The sequence below is a fragment of the Podarcis pityusensis genome (assembly GCF_964106645.2).
Source record: "Podarcis pityusensis genome assembly, chromosome: 1".
Taxonomy (NCBI): Eukaryota; Metazoa; Chordata; class Lepidosauria; order Squamata; family Lacertidae; genus Podarcis; species Podarcis pityusensis.
This window is the reverse complement of record NC_138028.1, coordinates 10,196,472-10,218,353: the sequence shown is the minus strand read 5'-3', so window position 1 is coordinate 10,218,353 and position 21,882 is coordinate 10,196,472. Positions and strand designations below refer to the sequence as shown.

The 21,882-nt window shown below is 47.3% G+C and overlaps 1 protein-coding gene and 1 long non-coding RNA gene across 5 annotated transcripts in view; one reads left to right on the top strand and one right to left on the bottom strand.

The window, feature by feature from the left end:
* Positions 1–6,444: 6,444 nt before the first annotated feature.
* Positions 6,445–21,624, top strand: WDR89 (WD repeat domain 89). Of its 3 annotated transcripts, XM_080991765.1 has the most exons (3): positions 6,498–6,545; positions 17,017–17,144; positions 18,681–21,624. In XM_080991765.1, the coding sequence occupies exon 3, from the start codon at positions 18,722–18,724 to the stop codon at positions 19,883–19,885; it is 1,164 nt and encodes a 387-aa protein (XP_080847891.1). In that variant the 5' UTR covers positions 6,498–6,545; positions 17,017–17,144; positions 18,681–18,721; the 3' UTR covers positions 19,886–21,624. The 3 variants fall into 3 exon arrangements, with proteins under 3 accessions (XP_080847889.1, XP_080847890.1, XP_080847891.1); XM_080991763.1 differs by lacking the exon at positions 17,017–17,144 and having other exon boundaries at positions 6,445–6,545; XM_080991764.1 differs by lacking the exon at positions 17,017–17,144 and having other exon boundaries at positions 6,455–6,569.
* LOC308470352 overlaps positions 14,557–21,882 on the bottom strand; it is a 31,038-nt gene continuing 23,712 nt past the window's right edge. For both annotated transcript variants that reach the window (XR_013982385.1, XR_013982386.1), the window contains exons 3-4: positions 15,334–15,491; positions 14,557–14,881 (exon numbers count right to left, since the gene is read on the bottom strand). This is a non-coding gene — a long non-coding RNA (uncharacterized lncRNA). The remainder of the gene's footprint in view (positions 14,882–15,333; positions 15,492–21,882) is intronic.

The following is a 21,882-nucleotide window of genomic DNA, read 5'->3' as shown; positions in this document are numbered from 1 at the left end:
GGGGAGGAAGGGAAAGGAGAATGTTAGCCGCTTTGAGACTCCTTAGGGTAGTGATCAAGTGGGATATCAAATCCAAACGCTGCTTCTTCTTATGTGGCTCCTCTTGCCGCTAAACGAGCAGTCACTATGGAGGAACACAGGAAGAGCCTTCCTGGATCAGGCCAATGACCCATCTACTCCAGCATCCTGTTCTCGAGTGGCCACTCAGATGCCCCATTGGGGAGCCAGCAACACAGCATTCTCCCCTCCTGTGGTTTCCAGAGACTGGCATTGGGACGCATCCCTACCTCTGACTGTGGAAGCAGAGTGCAGCCATCGTGGCTGGTACCCATCGATAGTCGAATCCCCCATGAATTTCTCTAGTGAGTCTTCTTTGTGGCTTAGGGCCCTCGTATTTATGGGACCGCCTCTCCTGGTCTGCCCCGCAGAGGACCTTAAGGTCCATGAATAACCATAGTTTAGAGGTCCCGGGCCCTAAGGAAGTCAGACTATCCTCCACCAGGGCCAGGGCCTTCTCAGTGATGGCTCCGACCTGGTGGAATGCTCTGTCCCATGAGACCAGGGCCCTGCAGGATTTAACTTCCTTCTGCAGGGCCTGTAAGACAGAGCTATTCCGCCTGGCTTTCAATTTGAACTTAGCCTGATCTTTTATTCCCCTTCCTTCCCTCCCCTCCCCCTTTTTATGAAGATTACCCGCCCTGGGATCCCACAGCTAATTCTCCCCTGGTCTCCTCGCTGGCCCAAATAGGACTAATTTAGCCAGCTAGCCCTGGTGATCATCTAATGTTTATTGGATGGACTTCCCCCCAAATTGATTTTTGAATTCTGAATTTATTGTTATCCACGTTTTATACTGTATTTTAAGCTGTTTTTTGTTGCATCAATTAAGTGTTCTAAATTTGTTGTTAGCCGCCCTGAACCCTGTTTTCTGAACCGGGAAGGGCGGGGTATAAATAAAAAATTATTATTTTTTATTCTTATTCTTTTGAAACCATCCAAGATGGTGGCCATCACAGCCTCTTGGGGGAGCGAGTGTTAGGCAAAGAGTCCTACCTCTGGCGGGGGAACACATTGTGCTCTTTGTGGGGTAGTTAGCCCACCTCTGGCGGATTGAGCAGACAAAAGCAATACGGTGGTACCTCTGGTTGCGGACGGGATCCGTTCCAGAGCCCCGTTCGCAACATGAGCAGAACGCAACCCGTGTCTACGTGGGTTGCGATTTGCCGCTTCTGCGCATGCACGTGACATCATTTTGTGCATCTGCACATGCGCGAGCGGCGAAACCCGGAAGTAACCCTTTCCGGTACTTCCGGGTTGCCATGGGACGCAACCTGAAAAGATTTAACCTGAAGCAAATGTAACAAGAGGTATGACTGTAATGGGTTCAACGGTCAAGAAGGTGGTTTCTGCATGAGGGGCAGATGGGGCTCGTCCACCTGGGAAGGTACCCCGTCTGGGAGAAGGAAGACTCTGATCCTAAACCTCCACTGCCTTGTGGGACATCTTTGGGAGAAGAAAAGGCCGAGGAGTAAACCCTACACAAATTCAGAGTGCAGTCCCTAAGGCGGTTGGATGGTGCCTTGTACGCCTCCTTCCAGCAACTCCTGCAGCCAAGCTGTGGCCAAACGTCTTGCTCTGCTTTCCTTTGGACCACATCAGTGAATCCGGGGGGGGGGGGGGTAGATTTGGGCAGCCCAGGACCTCCAGACACACTGCCCAGTCTTGCACCCCAGGGACTTCGCTTTGGTACTGCTAACACAGCAGTTTGACTTCGCTTCTGCATGCATTGCCTAAACGACAGTTTCTGGGTTACAGTGGGTTTTTACGTTATGTGCTGGGGGTGTGTGTGTGGATCTGAAGGGGGTGAGGAAGAAACAGAAGTGGGGAGACCAGGTGGGGATGATGAAGTGTTCCCTGTTGAGAATTCCGTTCCACCTTAAGGAACAGACATGAGATGATTATGTGTCACATGTCTGTTTACATTCCAGCACAGTATGCTGGGAACTTCCGTTGTGTGTATAGCTTTTGCTTTTAGCTGTTCTCTCTGAGACGACATGAGAGAGAGACGACATGTTTCTTTGTCCTGATTTATGATTAATAAATCTGTAGTTGTACTATGCTTCCACAAGCCTCACGCCTATTCTGTGTGTGCAGTTTGATCTGCTGAGAGTGTGCCCTGGCTCAGAAGCCCAGGGCGCTGATTTACGTCGGAGCAGAGGTGATATTCTTTGCTGGAAGGAGACAGCCTAGCCGGGGCTAGCCAGCTGGCCTCCTGGCCCTCTGCATGTCGGCATCTTGGCAAAGAGATGCTTTGGGCAAACCTAGAGACCCAGCCATTCCATGCCACAGCGCTTTCTGCAAGGCTTCTCCCTCTGCCCCCAATGGCAGACTAAGGATAAGTGTGATTTATCAGATAAAGGCCCCAGAGAACTTGGCAAGCAAGAAACTCCCAGGGGCCTGGCAGTGCCACTGCAAAAGCCGCCGGGTCCTGCAGGACTGCTGTCTTTGGCACACCAGCAGTGCTTCTTGTTTCGCACGGCCTCTGTTCACCTGCCTGCCACCTGCACGGGGCTCCCACACTTACGTTCTTTCATCACGTGCCCGTTGAGAACAGTCCTGCCAACTCCACTCTCAGAAAGCGTTGCGACACTGCTGCTGCAGGCACTCTCGGTCTTATTCATGCAATGAGCCTGTGGTTTGCTGTTGCTTAAGTCATGCAAGGTGGATGGCAGCGGAGGACTTTCTTATCAGAAAGCGAAAAGCCTTAACCTGCAGGGGCAGGTCCAGAGGTTTTAGCAGGAACTCGGGGAACTGAGTTCCCATACCTTTAAAAAAATAAATGATTGATTTTTGCTTTTGGTCCAGGGGTGCCTGAGCCAAATATCCACCTGTATCTGTAATCAATGAAGTTGTGGCCATTTCTAATCCAGATCATTGTCTGCTTGAGTTTATTAATCACATCTTACATTCAGCCATTGCTGGGGGCGGGTTGACACAGCGACTGGGCCTGCAACGAATAAACAAACTTTGCGATGAGTTCCCCCACCACCTTTTTCACCCAGAAAAAAGCACTGGGCAGATCCCAGAGGAATAGTTCACACGCCACATTTCACGTGGGCAGGGTAATATACATTTAGAGGGGTGAGGTCATAGCTGTCAACATTTCCCTTTTTAAAAGGGAAATTCCCTTATTCCGAATAGGATTCCTTGCAAGAAAAGGGAAAAGTTGACAGCTATGGGTGGGGTACACTACTTGGTTATGCCTGTGGGGATGTCTCAGTTGCACGGAAGGCAGAACAATAAAATTAGAGCATAAGACAAGATGGCTGTGGGGAACCAGCAAGCAGCATTTGAACGCAAGAGCCCTCTCTCCTCCTATGGCTTCCAGCGACTGGATTAGGAAAGAGGTTCATGAGGAAACAAAAACTATTCAAAGTAACCACACAATCATTCAATTTACATACTTTATCAAAAGTTCCCAGGATGGTTTACAACATTAAAAACACATTACAGAGCACCAATGATAAAAAGCATAATAAGAATCATACTGGCAGACAGCCGAATAATAAAATCATCATCATAACAGACCTGCCTCTCCCCCACACTTTCACAGACCATAGATTATTTAATAGCCTGGGTAAAGGAGGAATGTTTTTGCCTGGCTTCTAAAGATGTGTAATGATGGCGCCAAGCGAGCTTCTCTGGGGAGAGCCTTCCACAACTGGGGAGCCACCACAGAAAAGGCCCTGTTCTCGTGTTGCCACCCTCCAAACCTCTCTGGGATGGGGGGGGCATAAAGAAGGGCCTCGGATAACAAGTGCAGGGGCCAGGTCAGTTCGTATGGGGAGAGGCAGTCCTTAAGGTATTGAGGTCCTGAGCCCTGTAAGGCTTTCTAGGTCAACATCAGCACTTTGAATTGTGCCCAGAAACTAATTGGTAGCCAGTGCAGTTGTGCCAGGATTGGTGTTCTATGCTCAAACCATCTTATTCTGGTGAGCAATCTGTCCATTGCGTTTTGCACCAAGCTGAAGTTTCCGAACTGTCTTCAGAGGCAGCCCCCCCCCCCCCCGTATAATGTGTTGCAGTAATCTGACTCCATCAACGGTGTCTCAGAAATTTTTTACACATCACTTGGGAAGACAGGCGAACTAATGCCAGTGTAGTGGAAGAAGCAAAGATCACCAGTGTCAAACCAATGATTCTTCAACATCAACTTCATTGGACTGGTCAAGTTGTTCAGATGCCTGATGATCATCTTCCAAAGCAACTACTCTATTCCGAACTTAAAAATGGAAAGTGTATGTTGAATAGTGGGTAGACATGGCAGACGACACAGCGATTTCTCCAAAGCAGCTTTTTATTTTGTAAGCTGGAACAGAACTGAACAGCAAACAGCTCAGCCGGCCTGCTTTTATAAGCAGCCGGCTGTCAACATTGTAGCAACAACAACCCAGGGTTTCCCGCCTAAAATAACTGAAGCGGACCTGAGTGAAAACTATCTACAGTATCCCCCTGCCGGCCCAGGGTGAGAACTTCAGTACATAACAGTGTAATGCTGGTGGTCAACAAAAGAGGTTTAAAGACTCTCTCAAGGCAAGTATAACAAAATGTAGTATAAACACTGACAACTGGGAAATCCCTGCGACGGGGCGAGCTCCCGTTGCTCAGTCCCTGCTCCTGCCAACCTAGCAGTTCGAAAGCACATCAAAGTGCAAGTAGATAAATAGGTACCGCTCCAGCGGGAAGGTAAACAGTGTTTCTGTGCGCTGCTCTAGTTTGCCAGAAGTGGCTTAGTCATGCTGGCCACATGACCCGGAAGTTGTACACCGGCTCCCTCGGCCAGTAAAGCGAGATGAGCGCCACAACCCCAGAGTCGGCCACGACTGGACCTAATGGTCAGGGGTCCCTTTAACTTTTCCTTACCAGAAGTTTAGGGACGTGGGTGGTGCTGTGGTCTAAACCACAGAGCCTAGGGCTTGCCGATCAGAAGGTTGGTGATTCAAATCCCTGCAATGGGGTGAGCTCCCATTGCTCAGCCCCTGCTCCTGCCCACCTAGCAGTTTGAAAGCATGTCAAAGTTCAAGTAAATAAATAAATAGGTACCACTCCAGCGGGAAGGTAAACGGCGTTTCCGTGCGCTGCTCTGGTTCGCCAGAAACGGCTTAGTCATGCTGGCCACATGACCCAGAAGCTGTACGCCGGCTCCCTCGGCCAGTAAAGCAAGATGAGTGCCACAACCCCAGAGTCAGTCACGACTGGACCTAATGGTCAGGGGTCCCTTTACCTTTACCAGAAGTTTGGGAACCACTTCCTAGATCTACCATCTGGAGTGACTGCCTCACCCTTTCTCATAGGTAGGCTGACCCTGTCTGGTGGAAACCGAAGGAGGGGAGAGTGGCCTTGTGTTCGAATCCTGCTAGTGGGCTTCCCCTGGACATGTGAAACTCTGCGAGAACAGGATGCTGGACTAGATGGGCTATTGACAGGGTTGACTTATGTTCTTATGTCACCATTGTCATTGGATCCTGAATTTGCTCTGCTTTGCCCTCCTTTTGTAACTTGTATTGGGAGCTTGCGCAGCAAAGGGCTGTCTCTTCTTTTAAAAAGTGTAAGTGCCCTAATAAATAACACCACCACCTTCTGTTCTGTTATTATTGGATCCGACGTCTGGTTCAAATTAAACCCCGCCTAATGATCCTCCCGTTTCTTCCACCCTTTGCAATTTGCATCTTTCCATTTTCTTGCACATAAAATAAATAAACACAGGGCTGCACAATAAAATAATTCACGTCGTTAGAAAAAGCAGTACGACAGCTCCCCCTGGCGGCCACGCTACGCAGCAGCGCTCGCGCTGTCCGCTCGCATCCTTCCCTCTCTTGCCTCCAAGGGGGTGGGTCGTTGCAATACATTGACGCTACGCAAACTACACTTCCGGCTCGCCATCGAATATATGGGGCATAGTCAAGTCTGAACAAAAAGATAGGATCGGGGACGCCTGGCTGGATCTGGACCGGTCAAAGAAGCGATTCAGTTAAACGCATTGTAAACTCATACAGGGAAATCCGGTAGGGAAAGACGGGACTCCACAGCGCCATCTGGTGTCACAGTGTCATATCGCATATACAACGCATATGAAACGCTTTCTCTTTACCAATCAAGCTGAGAAACGGAGCAAAAGCAAGTTACAAATAAAAGCGCGGGAGTTGCCGTGCTGCTGATAGCACACATGGACGTCGGTGAGCAAATTCTATGCGTTCCACTCTTGCGCCCCTCAAATGGCGGCCTTTTAGTGTAACCCGGAAGTACTGGCCGTCCGCTGCCCTTGCCTTTCTTAACTCAATAGCCGGTGTGGGCGCGACATTCGGAAAGCCACGCCCTCGCTGCTGCCTTGACCAATCATATTAGCGCAGAAGTCCGATGTCGTCGTTGCTTCGTGAGCAGCCGGCCAATGGGGCTGCGCTGAGCGGAGGCAGCTGCTGGAGCCGGAAGGAAAAGTGAAGCACGCGGGGAAGGGAGACGCTTCTTCTTTAACCCGCCTGCGCCAGGTAATACACGTGTCTTTCCGTTTGGTACGTGTGAATTGTGCGTGTCTTGGTTTATTGCTGGTTTGTTCCGCATAATTTCTCCCCCCTCTTTTCATTTGTAAATTACATTATTTATTTAAGTTGGGTTAGTAAAATAAAGTTATATACTCCCTTCTCAGTTAGATAATTTTGCATTACGAATTTCCAGAAATTCCTGGGCCGCCCTTGCATCACCATCATTAATATTACTACTTCCTTGGGGGGTTTTTTTTTGTTTTTTTTTAAAAAAAAACATTTCTCACAAGGTATCTCTAAAACGATCCCTTTCTGAAATTACTTCGGTGATGTGGGAAGTCAGGCCTTGGCTTGTGCACGTGTGAAAAGGACTTGGCAGTTGGTTCTGTTGTTCCCCATGTGTGCATGGGGGAGCGGGCTCAGTTGTCCTTCCTGCTGCCCAAAACTATAATTCTCAGATTCCCAGGTTTTATTTTTTTAGAAAGTAACGTTCTCGTTTTAGTAGAACTTTTCTTTCTTTTGAAATGTTTTAGATTGTTGTGGTTGTTCTTAACTTTGCTGTGTTAAATGTGCATTTAATTCCCTGTTAATTATGTTGCTTTGAAGGTGGACTTTCTATTTGACGTTCTTCAGTAAGTTTTTATTCTGGCTTGTTTTATTTGATGTTTCAATGTGTTGTAAAGTGTGCTGACATTTTCTCTTAAAAATATAAAGCAGCATGGCAGAGTCATGAATAATAATAATAACATTAAATATGAAAAATGCACAGGCACTTTTCTCCTGTTTCTGTGTGTATCAGAAACTATCCTGGTCCCCCACTTTACTTTGCTCCTACCCCTTGGGAAAAATACCTGCAAATTCCCTTGTATTTTTTATAATTTTACATATATAGATTTTGTATTTTTATAATTTTGCTATATACTGTTTTCCCCACCTCTCTCTTTCATGTGTAAGACTCCCTGCTCCGAATGTTTCAGCTCCTGCTGTTACCCCAGCGGTGTGAGTAGCAGCTCGTGTGAAATTGCAGACTGCAAAAGTGGTGATTGAAGGTGTCCTAAGATGTATTGAGGGACGCAGGTGGCACTGTGGGTTAAACCACTGAGCCTAGGACTTGCTGATCAGAAGGTCGGCGGTTCGAATCCCTGCAATGGGGTGAGCTCTTGTTGCTTGGTCCCTGCTCCTGCCAACCTAGCAGTTCGAAAGCACATCAAAGTGCAAGTAGATAAATAGGTACCGCTCCGGCGGGAAGGTAAATGGCATTTCCGTGTGCTGCCCTGGTTTGCCAGAAGCGGCTTAGTCATGCTGGCCACATGACCCGGAAGCTGTACGCTGGCTTCCTCAGCCAATAAAGTGAGATGAGAGCCGCAACCCCAGAGTCGGCCACGACTGGACCTAACGGTCAGGGGTCCCTTTACCTTTACCTTTAAGATATATTGAATTCATTCAGGTGCACACACATTCATGGCACATGCAATTTGCAGTATCTCCCTATGTGGCCACAGATGCCACATAGAGAAAGCCTATCTGGGCCCGGCATTCCACAGTCAAGGGTGTCACCACTAAGAAGGCCCTCTCCTTGGTAGCTGCCTACCTCGCTTAAATTGGCTACAGCACCTGAATCTGAGCCTGTGAAGAGACTCTCAAGATTTGGGTAGGTATATATGGTTTCCAGCAACTGGTTTTTAGAAGTATTGGTGCCTCTAACCAAAGTGAAGTCACTTTGCCTCTCCTGATAGGTGAACTTAATTAACATACTTTACATGGTTTTCAGGAGGACAGCATAGCTTTATGCACTTTAAACTTTCTATGAATGATTAAGGATACATATAGTGGCACCATCTCTCCTGAAGCTCTTCAGCCAGATCTTTTGCTTCCTAGAGGTTTCATTTTGCTCTTATACCCAGATCCATGTCTGTGGTGACACGTCTTGAGACTGGTAAGATATTATTAAACTTAGTAAAATGACAACGGTAAAATTCAAACTTGAGCTTTTTCAAATCACTCCTGATTTACACAGGGATTGCGTTCCAAGGCACCACACGTTTAAGTAAAATCACCGAATTAATTAAAAATTATGTAAAAACCAAATTAAGTAAAATTTGCAACACCATGGGAAAAGCTTGCAAACACCCCGTTTCTGCCATGTTCTGCCCCTTTTTGTGACATTGTTGGGTCACTTGTGGGTTCAGTGCAATGCACATATCAAATGTGCGTAAATGGGGCTTAATGATTGTTGCTTACTGCAGTGACTGCTTATCCAAAATTAAGCATGATCATTTCTGTACAGGGTCACAAAGGACACACAAGATGCACATTTTTGCTTAATACACATTTTAGCTTAAGCAAGTATTTTATAATTTATATCTTTTCATTTTGGTCAATTTCGTTGCCATCCAGCTGGTTTGGGGGTTCTTATTCCAAGTGTGTTGACTGTTACAGCCCTAACTGATCTGGGGATATCTCAGAATCGTACAGACAAGCTCAAGTTTTTTTACTTAGTTATGGAGGCTCTTTTTCAGCAGAGGGAATCTTTATCTTTGGCAATGCTTAAATAAATAAATAATCTCCCAAGAGAGATTCATTTGATTGTGCCCCACTCTTTTTTTGCTTGTTTCTAAACAGACTTTTATGCATTTCCCCAGTCAGAGCCCTTGTTAGTTATATAGGGCTGTACAAAATGCCGTTAATCTGCTAGTGCAAGACCTCCTGCGCTAGCAGACGAGTGAGTTTTAATACTGCACAGCCGACGAACCCAGTGTAACAGTTGTACCAGCAGAAGCTTGCCGTGTAACCAATTGCACCAAAGTTCACAGCAACGTTCCCCAGTGCAGAACGTTTTGCCAGTGGAACAAGCATGCTGTAGTTTAACATAGCGCTACGCTGGATATCACCCTTAGTCTGCCTTGGCTGTTTCCTTTCTTAAGATTCTGTTTTCGCTGTTGTTTTCATTTATCTAGCTTCGTCATTGCGACCATTTTTAAATTTTGCTTGGTACTTTTTGTTACTGGTGTTAGAGACCTGGAGGTGCAGAGCAGTGGCTTAAAATGTCCGAGCTGTGAATCGGGAAGGCCCTGGTCTGAATCACATCTCTGCCAGGAACTCATTAGGTGGCTTTCAGGCAAGCCCCTGTCTCTCTGCCTCAGTCTGCCCATCAGAAGTATGGGGGTAATAATACTTACCTTGCAGGGACATAAGAATTGTGACTAGATAGTGCATGCAAAGTGCTTTGGATAGAAAAACAGAATTGTAGAATTGTTGGAAGGGACCCTATGGGTCATCTAGTCCAACCCCTGCAATTTAGCCAGGCTATTTTTCAGCAGACTATTCCGTCCCCACCCCAGTCTTCCTTTTTCCTTTTCCTATGATCACTTAACATTTCAGGACTACCAATCGTTTTCAGTCCTCTTTGGGCTTCTTGCCACCTTATGTTTGTTTTTGTTTTAAAAATGGGTGGTTTCTTTTTGCACTTCTGTAACCCTTGGGTTTGGGACGTGGGTGACGCTGTGGTCTAAACCACTGAGCCTAGGGATTGCCGATCAGAAGGTCGATGGTTCGAATCCCTCCGACGGGGTGAGCTCCCGTTGCTCGGTCCCTGCGCCTGCCAACCTAGCAGTTGGAAAGCACGTCAAAGTTCAAGTAGATAAATAGGTACTGCTCCAGCGGGAAGGTAACCGGCGTTTCCATTCACTCCTCTGGTTTTGCCAGAAGCGGCTTAGTCATGCTGGCCACATGACCCGGAAGCTATACGCCGGCTCCCTTGGCCAATAAAGCGAGATGAGCGCCGCAACCCCAGAGTTGTCCGTGACTGGACCTAATGGTCAGGGGTCCTTTTACCTTTACCTAACCCTTGGGATTTTCTTCCCTGCATGCCTCCCAAGTATGCTGATGCCTCTCTCTTGATTTGCAGAGTCCCTATTTGAACTCCAAGCTGGTCAGCGTTCAGCACCTGCATTCCTTATCAGAACAATTTATATTTTCATTCGTGAGTCGCTGTGAGTTTGAATTCAGCTTACAAAGGCAGGCCTGCAGTTATTGATACATTTGGTCTTAGCTATCCTTCGGGCTGGAAGCTGTTTCTGGGCACAGCTCTGTTCTTCGAAGGCATAAAGATCTTCCTTTCCCCCAAGACAGATTCCAGAGGTGTCGAGCAAATTGGCTGCCAATTGCGTTGCTTCTTCAGGTCCTATTGCCTTGGAAACCTGGGCTTCTAAAATAAAACATGTGCATTAGTGTGGGAATCGCGAGAGAGATGGAAGGCCCAGCCAGAGAAATAATTAAATGCAGAAAATGAGTCACACTCAAGACTTATTTTTAAATAAGAATTGTTTTCTTGTTCTGGAGTTTGCTTTGAGCTGTTGCTCCCAACCTTGGGACTGTTTTACCTGTTGTTTTGGTGGCTCTTTCTTTGAAACAGTCCAGTGCTCAAATGCTTGGCGTCTGCATTTTTGCAAAGCACTTAGAAGCTTCAAACTATTCTTTTCCGTAGTCAGGATGTTCAGGTTTCCCTTCCGGGCTACCATGGAAAAGCAGTGGCCTATTCTACTGAATGCCTGGTTTAGGTCAAAGGCGGGGAAAACTCTAGCCTGCAGGCCAAAGGCAGTCTGTCAAGACCTCTTGATTCATCCTTGAGGCTGTTTTGAAAAAGCCAGGCCCTCTGTCCTACATGACATCAAGTGTGGGTGGGTGGGCTTCAAAGGAACAACCTGGATCTTAAGTGAGCTCCTGATCGTCCCTTTCCTTAGAGCAAGACGCGCTCTCATCTGCCCCACAGCTGTCAGGAGCAAATAGGCAGTAAATCACACTGTTCTGGTTTGAGTTAACTCCTTACCAGCCAAAACATGATATGCACAGACTTGTCAGGGCGTCAGGCCTAATGAGTATAGGAACTCATCTCTGGTAGGTCTTGTCCCGCCTCCCCACAGCTGCTGGAGTCCTCTCCTCTCCAGCATTTTCTCCAGTCAATCAGAGACTGTGCCTGCATGCAGCCAACCTCTCCTCTGCCCTTTTCATGCCTCTTCTGGTTCTAGGCGACAAGCGGGGCAGGGAGCTTGTCACAGCAGGAGGAGGAGACACCTGTGACTCTTCCCCAGGTGGACTCATCTCTGCCTCTTGGCCTCCCTCCTTCCACCCTCCAGTGTGGTGTAGTGGTTAAGAGCGGTGGACTCGTAATCTGGTGAACCGGGTTCGCTTCCTTGCTCTTCCACATGCAGCTGCTGGGTGACCTTGGGCTAGTCACGCTTCTCTGAAGTCTCTCAGCCCCACTCACCTCACAGAGTGTTTGTTGTGGGGGAGAAAGGGAAAAGAGAATGTTAGCTGCTTTGAGACTCCTTCGGATAGTGATAAAGCGGGATATTGAATACAAACTCTTCGCTTGCTTCTGCCTCTGTTTCTGAAATCCTCTCTGCCACAGACTTTCTCAGCTCACTAAACCCTGTTACCTCCTCAGCTTCCCACACCTTCTCCTCCCTGCCTCTTCTGTCTGACCACTCGTCCCACCACCAATTCCCAGGCTCTGAGCCATCTTCCCTTGGGGGTTCCCCAGCTGGTGCCCCCCACCATTCCTCTGCATCCAGCCGATCCATGACATCAGTTGATGGGGGATACGGAGCTTCTCCCTCCCAGCATTGCTTTGTGAAGCCGCCCTGTGCTGCTCCTTCCAACCGCTGACTTTGAGGGTGGAAAGGAACAGCGAGTGGGCTGGGCCCGTGAGGTTTGCCCATGTCAGTGTCTCCATTTCCTTGTGGACAGAGGTCTTTAACTTACTGGTGCCTCCCTAGGCAGAAGCTCCTGAACGGCGACTCTTGAGGAGGTGCCTGATTAGAGGCATCCGATATCACAGGCACCTCCCTGGTAATCTGCTTGAACAGGCATCTCCAACCTTCGGCCCTCCAGATGCTTTGGACTACAATTCCCATCATCCCTGACCACTGGTCCTGTTACCTAGGGATCATGGGAGTGATCCCATGGACCAGAGCACGCCAGGCACTCCTGTCTTCCACTGCCTCCCGCAGTTTGGTCAAACTCATGCTGGTAGCTTCGAGAACACTGTCCAACCATCTCGTCCTCTGTCGTCCCCTTTTCCTTGTGCCCTCCATCTTTCCCAACATCAGGGTCTTTTCCAGGGAGTCTTCTCTTCTCATGAGGTGGCCAAAGCTTCAGGATCTGTCCTTCCAGTGAGCACTCAGGGCTGATTTCCTTCAGAATGGAGAGGTTTGATCTTCTTGCAGTCCATAGGACTCTCAGGAGTCTCCTCCAGCACCATAATTCAAACGCATCAATTCTTCGGCGATCAGCCTTCTTTATGGCCCAGCTCTCACTTCCATACATCACTACTGGGAAACCATAGCTTTAACTATACGGACATTTGTTGGCAAGGTGATGTCTCTGCTTTTTAAGATGCTGTCTAGGTTTGTCATTGCTTTTCTTCCAAGAAGCAGGCATCTTTTAATTTCGTCACCATCTGCAGTGATCATGGAGCCCAAGAAAGTAAAATCTCTCACTGCCTCCATTTCTTCCCTTTCTATTTGCCAGGAGGTGATGGGACCAGTGGCCAGCCAGATGCTTAACGGATAACCAATCGCAACCAGTCCATCATTTGAAAAATAAGACTTTAGAGCCGTCTTGCCCCCAAATGGCGACTAGACATTCTGTTTTGGCGACTGCAGCCCTGGTTTAAAGTGCCATTTGGCATCTAGCTTATATATCCAAGTTTCTAATGCTGCTCACCTACGGCGTGCTCTGAGCTTGGAGTACCTGTTGTGGACAGAAGCAAATGAAGGTGATGGACTTCCTTTACTTCCCTAAATCCTTGAGCTGCCTCTGTCCTCCTTTCTGGGCTAAAAGCATCCTTCAGAGGCAGAGCAAGCTGACATGCCTTGTTCTACCCCCTCTAGACGCATTGGCTTGTCTCTGCACCTGGAGATGGGCTGTAGCTTAGGGGTAGAACATCTGCTTTGCATGCAGAAGGTCCTAGGTTTGATTCCCAGCGCCTCCAGTTAGGGGGACGGGATGGAAATCCCTGCCTGAAACCCTAGGAAACAGCTTCTCAACATGGTAGACAACACTGAACTTGGTGAACTAATGGCTTGACTTTGCTTCGGGTTCCTGTGCTCCTCTGCGATACATGGGTGTCATTAGTAGGGTGGGAGAGCCCATAAGGACTAGAAACTTGGAAATGACGCACCAAAAATAGTGAGATACCCAGGGCAGATTCTAAAAAGCCAGGATGAAGTGGCAGCAGTAGAAACGGGGAAGAGGTTTTTTAAAGCAGCAGTTCTGAGCCACTCGATGGTGAGGGAGGGTGAGAGACAGCAGGAGAGAGAAAGCAAAGAGATTGTGTGGTCTTGGTGCTTCAACGCAGGCAGACGCAAGCCTTGCTTGGCATAGATATGACGACACCACTGCTTTGCGTGGGGTTTGCTTTCCAGTGGTTACTTGCCGCAGCGGCCCTGCTCTTGGGAGACAGCAACCATTGTGAAAACCGCATTGTTGCCAAAAGATTCTCTGGGAGGTAGAAGAGTGTAATTCATGAATCACCGGTCTATTTTTGAAAACCTTGTAGGATTTAAATGACTCACGGATCTCTCTTTAGCCGAATAAATGCTGTTTATAACTTGTGTGTCAATGACTGAACATCTATAACTATATTCCAGTAGCATTAAAAGTTATGCGGACCAATATTTCAAGCCTGCCATGGAAGGTTTTATAGTCCTTTATCACCTCCAATATACTCCTGGAGAAAATGGTATTTCAAATACTACTTTGCGACCAGTAATTCAATATTGAATTCCAATTAATTCTTCTAGTCACCCGGTACAACATTTTGAGGTCTTCTCCCTGTGAACTGTGGTTTGCAAACTGGAAGCTAAGCTTTGCCTCTCTTTGGAGCAAATTTTACCTCCCAACCACGGTTTCACATGTCATGTCCATCCATACAAACCATAGTTTCTTTGAAATGATTACTTGGAGCAGTTTAGCAAACCATGTTTGTTAGGAGAGTTTGGAGGCAAGGCTAGGGGGTGGATAGTTTGTTTATTTATTTCATAGTGACTTCAGAAGAGGCAACAGAGTGGAAGGGGGTGTCCCCTCTGCAAGACAAGAGACCTGGCCATGGTTTGACAGTCCAGCTTGGCTTGTCTACCATGGTGGGAGTTCAGCTGGGCTGTGGTGAGAGAGACAAGCTGATGGTCCTAGTCCCAAACTTGGGTGGAAGTCTGGAAGTTGGTTGTGGATCTCTGCAAGATGCAAGCAAAGATCTAGAGCAAACTTCGGTTGCCCCTCTTTGGCTTCAGTGAGTGCATGGGGGCTTGTTTCTGTCCCTTCCAGGTCACTGTTGCTGCAGGCTGGAGGAAGAAAACAAGGAGGTTGTTTCAGGGACGTAGTAATAATAATACTAATACTAATACTAATAATAATAATAATAATAATAATAGTAATACCCTGCCCTCCCCATCCAAGACCGGGCTCAGGGCAGCTAACACCAGGTATAAAAACAATTGATTAAAATACAACTTAAAAACAAGATTAAGTACAACATTAAAATGCAGCCTCATTTCAGTAGAAACTCAAATCAAAAACTTTTTGGGGATAAAAACGTCAAATCTTCACCAAGGCCAACTATCCAGACTGGTAACTACGTGGGCCATAAAAAAGCCAGGGAAGTCCCCAAATATGAGTTCCATCACAGAAGGAAAAAGGAAAGAGGGGGAGGGGATCAAGTTGATTCCAAGCCAAAGGCCAGGCGGAACAATTCTGTTTCAGGGACAAGCAGGGACATGTGCTAGCGAAGACAAACCGTTTGTTGGTCACTAAGGCAACCCCGAATTTGTTGACCTCTGAACAGGGCTCTGTCTGTGGCAGAGAGAGGCTTTGGTCCCACGGTTGGGTGCTGCATGTGCCTTCCTTATTCTTGTGATGGATGACCTTTGAGTTCCCTCCTGATTCGATGATAGTCTGATTGAAACAAAGGGGAAAAGCAGGGGGATGTGTGAAAAGCAGTATTTAAGCCAGTATTGTTGGACTACAACTTCCATCATCCATGCCCATTGGCCATGCTGGGGGCTGTTGGGAATCGCAGTCTAACCACAGCAGAGGGGAGGCAGCTGGTTTCGCCGCCCATGATTTACGGGATAGAGGTTGCTGAAGCGAGGTGCTCAACTCAACGGATGGACATTGGGCCAAAGGAACAGGACCCAGAGTTGGGACTCTGGGGGCAGTTTAACCCCGCCCTGTGTGGTCTGAGGACTGAACGTGAGCCTTGAGCATTAACCCTTAATAATTAATAATAATAATAATAATAATAATTTATTTATACCCCACCCTTCTGGCTGAGTTTCCCCAGCCACTCTGGGCAGCTCCCAACAGAATATTAAAATAACCTAAACATTAAAAGCTTCCCTGAACAGGGCTGCCTTCAGATGTCTTCTAAAAGTCTGGTAGTTGTTTTTCTCTTTGACATCTGGTGGGAGGGCGTTCCACAGGGCGGGTGCCACCACTGAGAAGGCCCTCTGCCTGGTTCCCTGTAACCTCACTTCTCGCAATGAGGGAACCACCAGAAGGCCCTCGGCGCTGGATCTCAGTATCCGGACTGAACGATGGAGGTGGAGATGCTCCTTCAGGTATACTGGACCGAGGCCGTTTAGGGCTTTAAAGGTCAGCACCAACACTTTGAATTGTGCTCAGAAACGTACTGGGAGCCAATGCAGATCTCTCTTTGCCATGTATTCTTTCCCTGACACAGCCACCCACTCCCTCTTTCATAACATCCAGAAACTGCGTTTTGCCCAGAAAAACTTGATATATATATGTAGTGAGGGGGGGGGGGAATGCAGGCAAAAGGGGAGTCGAGCTATTAACAACCCTGGGATTAATCGCCTTGAAATTAATAGGTGAAAACAGCAGCCGCAGACTGGATCTTGCATTTGCAGGCTTCCCATCTGCCCTGGCAATGTCTGCAGCTGGCTGCCTCCCAGCTCTTAATTTCCCATTGTGCATGGAAGATCACGACTTCCCTAATTCTCCCATAAATGTGACCCAGTGGGTAGAAGGGGGGGAGGGAGGGCCTTCTCCTGCCTCCTATTGAAACTCTTCCCATCAAAGTCTCGCAGCGGCTTCCTCTTCCGAAGAGGAAGAGCCTCTGGCTACACCCTGGACTCTCTGCCTGGCTTGTTTGTTTAACCTTCAGCCGGGCATTCCTAACGAGAGGTAGGATTCCGTTTTCACCAGCTGACATTTTGCCACATGTCCGCGGCGCGACTTAATGAGATGTGGCAGTCGACAAAAATACACCCTCGTTGGTTATTACCCCATTGTGTGGGATGCTGCCCTTTCCTCTGGAAGGCGATGCCCTCCGACAGCAAGGACATGTAAACATTGCCCCAGAAAATGTGGAAATGACTTTTTTTATTATTTTAAGAAACATAAGTGCAGATTTATACAATAGTACCCTGGAAGAACTCCAGATCTGTTCTCCTTCCAGATCTCCACAATGTCTCTTGAGGAAGTCCAGGGAAATGCTCCTCAAATGTCTGATGGCTTCATCACTTCTTTTTCTTCTGAATGGAAACTGGAGGAACATTTGGCTGGAGATGCCTTAGGGACGGGCAGGTGGGGCTACCCACCTGTCAGTCACCTGACATCACAACGATGTCAGTTGGCTTGTCTTTGCCTGTGTGGTTTGCTAGTAGTCCATCATCTTTTATTGAGTGGCGATGTTATGGTGATGATGATTTGGGTTGTATTGTGTTGCATTGGTTTTATTCTTACCTAGGTCTTTGTTGTTGTTTAGTCATTTAGTCGTGTCCAACTCTTCATGACCCCATGGACCAGAGCACGCCAGGCACTCCTGTCTTCCACTGCCTCCCGCAGTTTGGTCAAACTCATGTTGGTAGCTTCGAGAACACTGTCCAACCATCTTGTCCTCTGTCGTCCCCTTCTCCTTGTGCCCTCAATCTTTCCCAACATCAGGGTCTTTTCCAGGGAGTCTTCTCTTCTCATGAGGTGGCCAAAGTACTGGAGCCTCTGCTTCAGGATCTGTCCTTCCAGTGAGCACTCAGGGCTGATTTCCTTAAGAATGGATAGGTTTGTCTTAGCAGTGTTTTAAAACTGGCCTTTGGGAGCATTTACTTCTACACTGACTTGTAAACTAGGAATGGCCAATTCCACCTGGCCCATAAAGGCTCTGAATAATTGCATTCGGGCTCTGGTTAAAGTTTGCCCCAAACCTCAAGCATAAGGGGGGAAAATGAGGAATGGCATGCTTGAAAGTGTTGATATCTATCTCTGTTGGATTTTGTTTGGAACGCCCTGGCTATGCCTCAGAGGACATACTCCAAACTGTTGGATGACACCAACTTTATTATGGCACTTGAAAAGGTCAGTTTCCAGAGCGCAATCCTCCCTCCATCCCCAAAACCCCTGTCAGGATAGTAAGAACAGCTCTCAAACATAAACATGCTGACTGTTGTTGTTGTTTAGTCATTTAGTCGTGTCCGACTCTTCATGACCCCATGGACCAGAGCACGCCAGGCACTCTTGTCTTCCACTGCTTCTTGCAGCTTGGTCAAACTCATGTTTGTAGCTTCGAGAACACTATCCAACCATCTCATCCTCTGTCGTCCCCTTCTCCTTGTGCCCTCCATCTTTCCCAACATCAGGGTCTTTTCCAGAGAGTCTTCTCTTCTCATGAGGTGGCCAAAGTTTTGGAGCCTCAGCTTCACGATCTGTCCTTCCAGTGAGCACTCAGGGCTGATTTCCTTCAGAATGGATAGGTTTGTTCTTCTTGCATCCATGAGACTCTCAAGAGTCTCCTCCAACACCAGAATTCAAAAGCATCAATTCTTCGGCGTTTAGCCTTCTTTATGGTCCAGCTCTCACTTCCATACATCACTACTGGGAAAACCATAGCTTTTGCTATACGGACCTTTGTTGGCAAGGTGATGTCTCTGCTTTTTAAGATGCTGTCTAGGTTTGTCATTGCTTTTCTCCCAAGAAGCAGGCGTCTTTTAATTTCCGACTACCCTTGAATTAAACTGACTACCCTTGATTTAAGCCACTAGCAGAACCTTTCTTGTGCCGAAAAGTGCTCTTGAAAGGATTAACAGTGGAGACCTTATTTAATTTGGTCTTATTTCTATTTTCCAGACCTCTACCTTCTTGAGGATGCAGTTTTAGTCGCAGTTGCTATGGAGAAGATCAAGGAGCAGTTTTCCAGTCTCCAAATAGCAAAACGGTGTGCACTGGCAAAAGACCACACTTATCTGTTGGACTTGGATATTTCAAGAGGCGGAGGGAGCCAGTTGGTGGCCGTTTCGTGTTCCGATAAATCAATCAGGGTTTACAACAGAGAGACGCTCACTTTGCTGCGGGAATATAGCAGCCGTCCCGGGCTGCTCAGCGGCGTCCGATTCGCACACGCGTGTGAAAGTGTGTTGTTCTCCGCTTGCAGCGACGGAACAGTGAAATGCTGGGACACGCGCTTGGCGACTGCAGGGCCGACGCAGTTGTTCCGTGGCTCCCTTTCAAATGTCTTCATTAGCTTTGACGTAAGTTGCAACGACCTCATAGTCTGCGCTGGAACGGAAAAAGTGGGGGACGATGTGTTCATGGCCTTCTGGGATGCTCGCAGCTGCGCGAGTAGTGTAGCTTCCAGCAAAGAGCCTCTGGGCTATTACTCGGAGACCCACAACGATGACATCACCAAAATTCGTTTCCACCCCATCAAACAGAGCCTGGTAGTTTCTGGGTCAACCGACGGGCTGGTGAACGTGTTTGACATTAACAAGGACAGCGAAGAGGATGCGCTGGTTGCTACTTGCAACTCGGACTCGTCGGTCAGTTCCGTCGGGTGGTCCGGAAAAGATTACCGGCAGGTCTATTGCACGACGCATGACGAAGGGTTTTGTTGGTGGGATCTCGCCCAGCTGGAGACCGAGGAGCCAGTCACATTGCTGCATGTTCCAGACGCCCGAGAAGCAGGAAGTGGACAAAGCACCAAGGTGGACTACTTAATCGGTGGCTTGTACCATGAAACGATGGACAAGTTGGTTGTTGTTGGGGGAACGTCATCAGGAAACATCTGCCTCCTGGACTGTGGGGTTGGTGGCCTGAGTTCTGTAGGAGTCCTTCAGGAGGGACACTCTGCTCCCGTCCGCTCATTCTGCTGGAACGTGGCAGATGATTCTTTGCTGACCGGTGGAGAGGATGCGCAGTTGTTGCTATGGAAACCTGGAGCCGTGGGGAAAGCCTTTGGAAAGAAGACTTCTATGAAGACTGCTTCCTCTGTTCATCAGCGGCTGAGAGTTCACCAGCACGCTTTCAAGAGCAAGAAAAAATGGACGTCTTTGTAAAAGAGGTGGCTGCGATGGGGAGTGAGGAGGCCTCTACCTGAAAGTGATTCCAGAAGGGTACCTGCCTTAGTGCGTTTCAGGGGGGAAACAAGTCCTGCAGCAATTGAAGACTTAATTTATTATGGCATAATGTTTCGTGGACTAAGGTTTGCTTCATCACGCACGGAAGCTTATGCCATAATAAATTAGTTGGGTCTTTAGGGTGCTGCAGTTTTCCACTTGTAGAGAGTTGACCTTTTGAAAAGTTGCAACACTTTTGGGGGGGGAGTGAGTTCCTTGCAGGTATTTGATGTGTACAGCTCGACAGCCGTGGCCTTGTTTACTCGGAAAATATCCTCTCCGTGTCAGTGGGGACCCCAACTTCCAGCAAAGTTGGCACTGGATTGGTGCCTCGATAGGAGAAGCCTGCCAAGCAAATTAAAAGGTATCGTTCTTTTGTCTGAAGCTGCTTATGACAGGCTTGTTCAAACATTTCTCTCCAGATCCCAACAGCCCAAATTATATTTTGCTATAGATGGAATTTTCTTAAAACGATGCCTGAAGTCACGGGGAGTGGAGGAAGAGGAAGATAAGCCTACTAAAAGAGGCATAAGGGACAAATTGAGAATGGCAAGATTAGAAAGTTCCCTTCTGCACCCCCTCAGTTCTGTGAAACTTGATATTTGTCACACAAGGCCTCCTCTCCAATGAATGAACTGGACACCCACAGCATCTCTCTTATTTTGGGGTGGGGCTGGGGACTAGCCTGTGGCCTCCAATCATCCCTGATCATTTTCTGCAGCTAATGGATGTTGTAGTTCTTACCTGCTTCTGATTTCATCTATTTTCTGCAGGTGGGAAGGGAACTGGTCTCTGTTTGGAAATACTACAAGCTGAATACATGGTTCCCATGATTTGGGGGTGCACACACCCAGTTCCTTATTTGTTATCAGAGGCCATTGTGCATTTATGAGCATTGTGCAAACATGACTGTTATGACTGTAGACATTTATTGTGGATCTTGAAGGGGGAGTCTTACCAGTCATGGAAGCTTATGATTTTTGGTAGTGCAAACATTATTTTGAGGTCTTGGGGCATATTGGGTGATGCCCAAGTAAATCTTACTGAAAAGTAGACCCACTGAAATTTAGCCTGTTGATTTTACTGGATCTACTCTGATCATAGCTAATTCGCTCATTCCCTTTAGTTCCTCTTCTGAATGAGTTGTTTTTCGAACTTTGGTCCAGATGAGGAACTGAAAACTGGGAACTGCTAGCTAACTTTAGCACTGCGTATCACATCAAGACACAAGGTAGTTTGTTTCGATCTCTGCAAACTTTCAGTTCCCTGAAATCCATGGATATAAAAATGAAAGTCTGGAATCTGAAGCTATGGATCTTCAAAAACTGATTATTATTACAGAAAATTTCTTACTTATTTTGTAAATGATACATGGATTCATGTGACTGATTTTGTAGGCACATCATTGCTTTGAAGTTGTTTACAATACCCAGATTTACTTAATACCACCATCTGTCAAGGCTGGAGACAGGCACTGATTGGGGTCTCTCCCCCACCCCCACCCCAAGAGCTGGCACCAGTTTGAAACCAAGACTGTGCCTTGTATGTTTCTTCCCGTCACTTAGCAGTAAACAGGTGCTGCAGATTTTTAAAAAAATATAGTTTCTTTTCTTTCTGGATTGATGATGACAGTAAGAATAACAGATTAAGTATAGATAATAAAAACTTCCTTTTGTTTACTACAGTGTGGGTGGTTTCTGTAACCAACTCTCCGATTTTTCCCGACTTGCAAAAGCTTAGTTTTCAAAAACGAAAGCAGCTTTGTACATTTTGTATTCCATAAATATACTAGGCAATATTCATCACAGTCATTCTGTTAGCACAAGGACCTTCAGTTGTGCAATGAGTCTTTCCTTCTCTCTTTTCTCCCCATGCATCCCCCAACAAAATATTAAAAACACGATACAACCTCGGCCATTTAAAGCTTCCCTAAACAT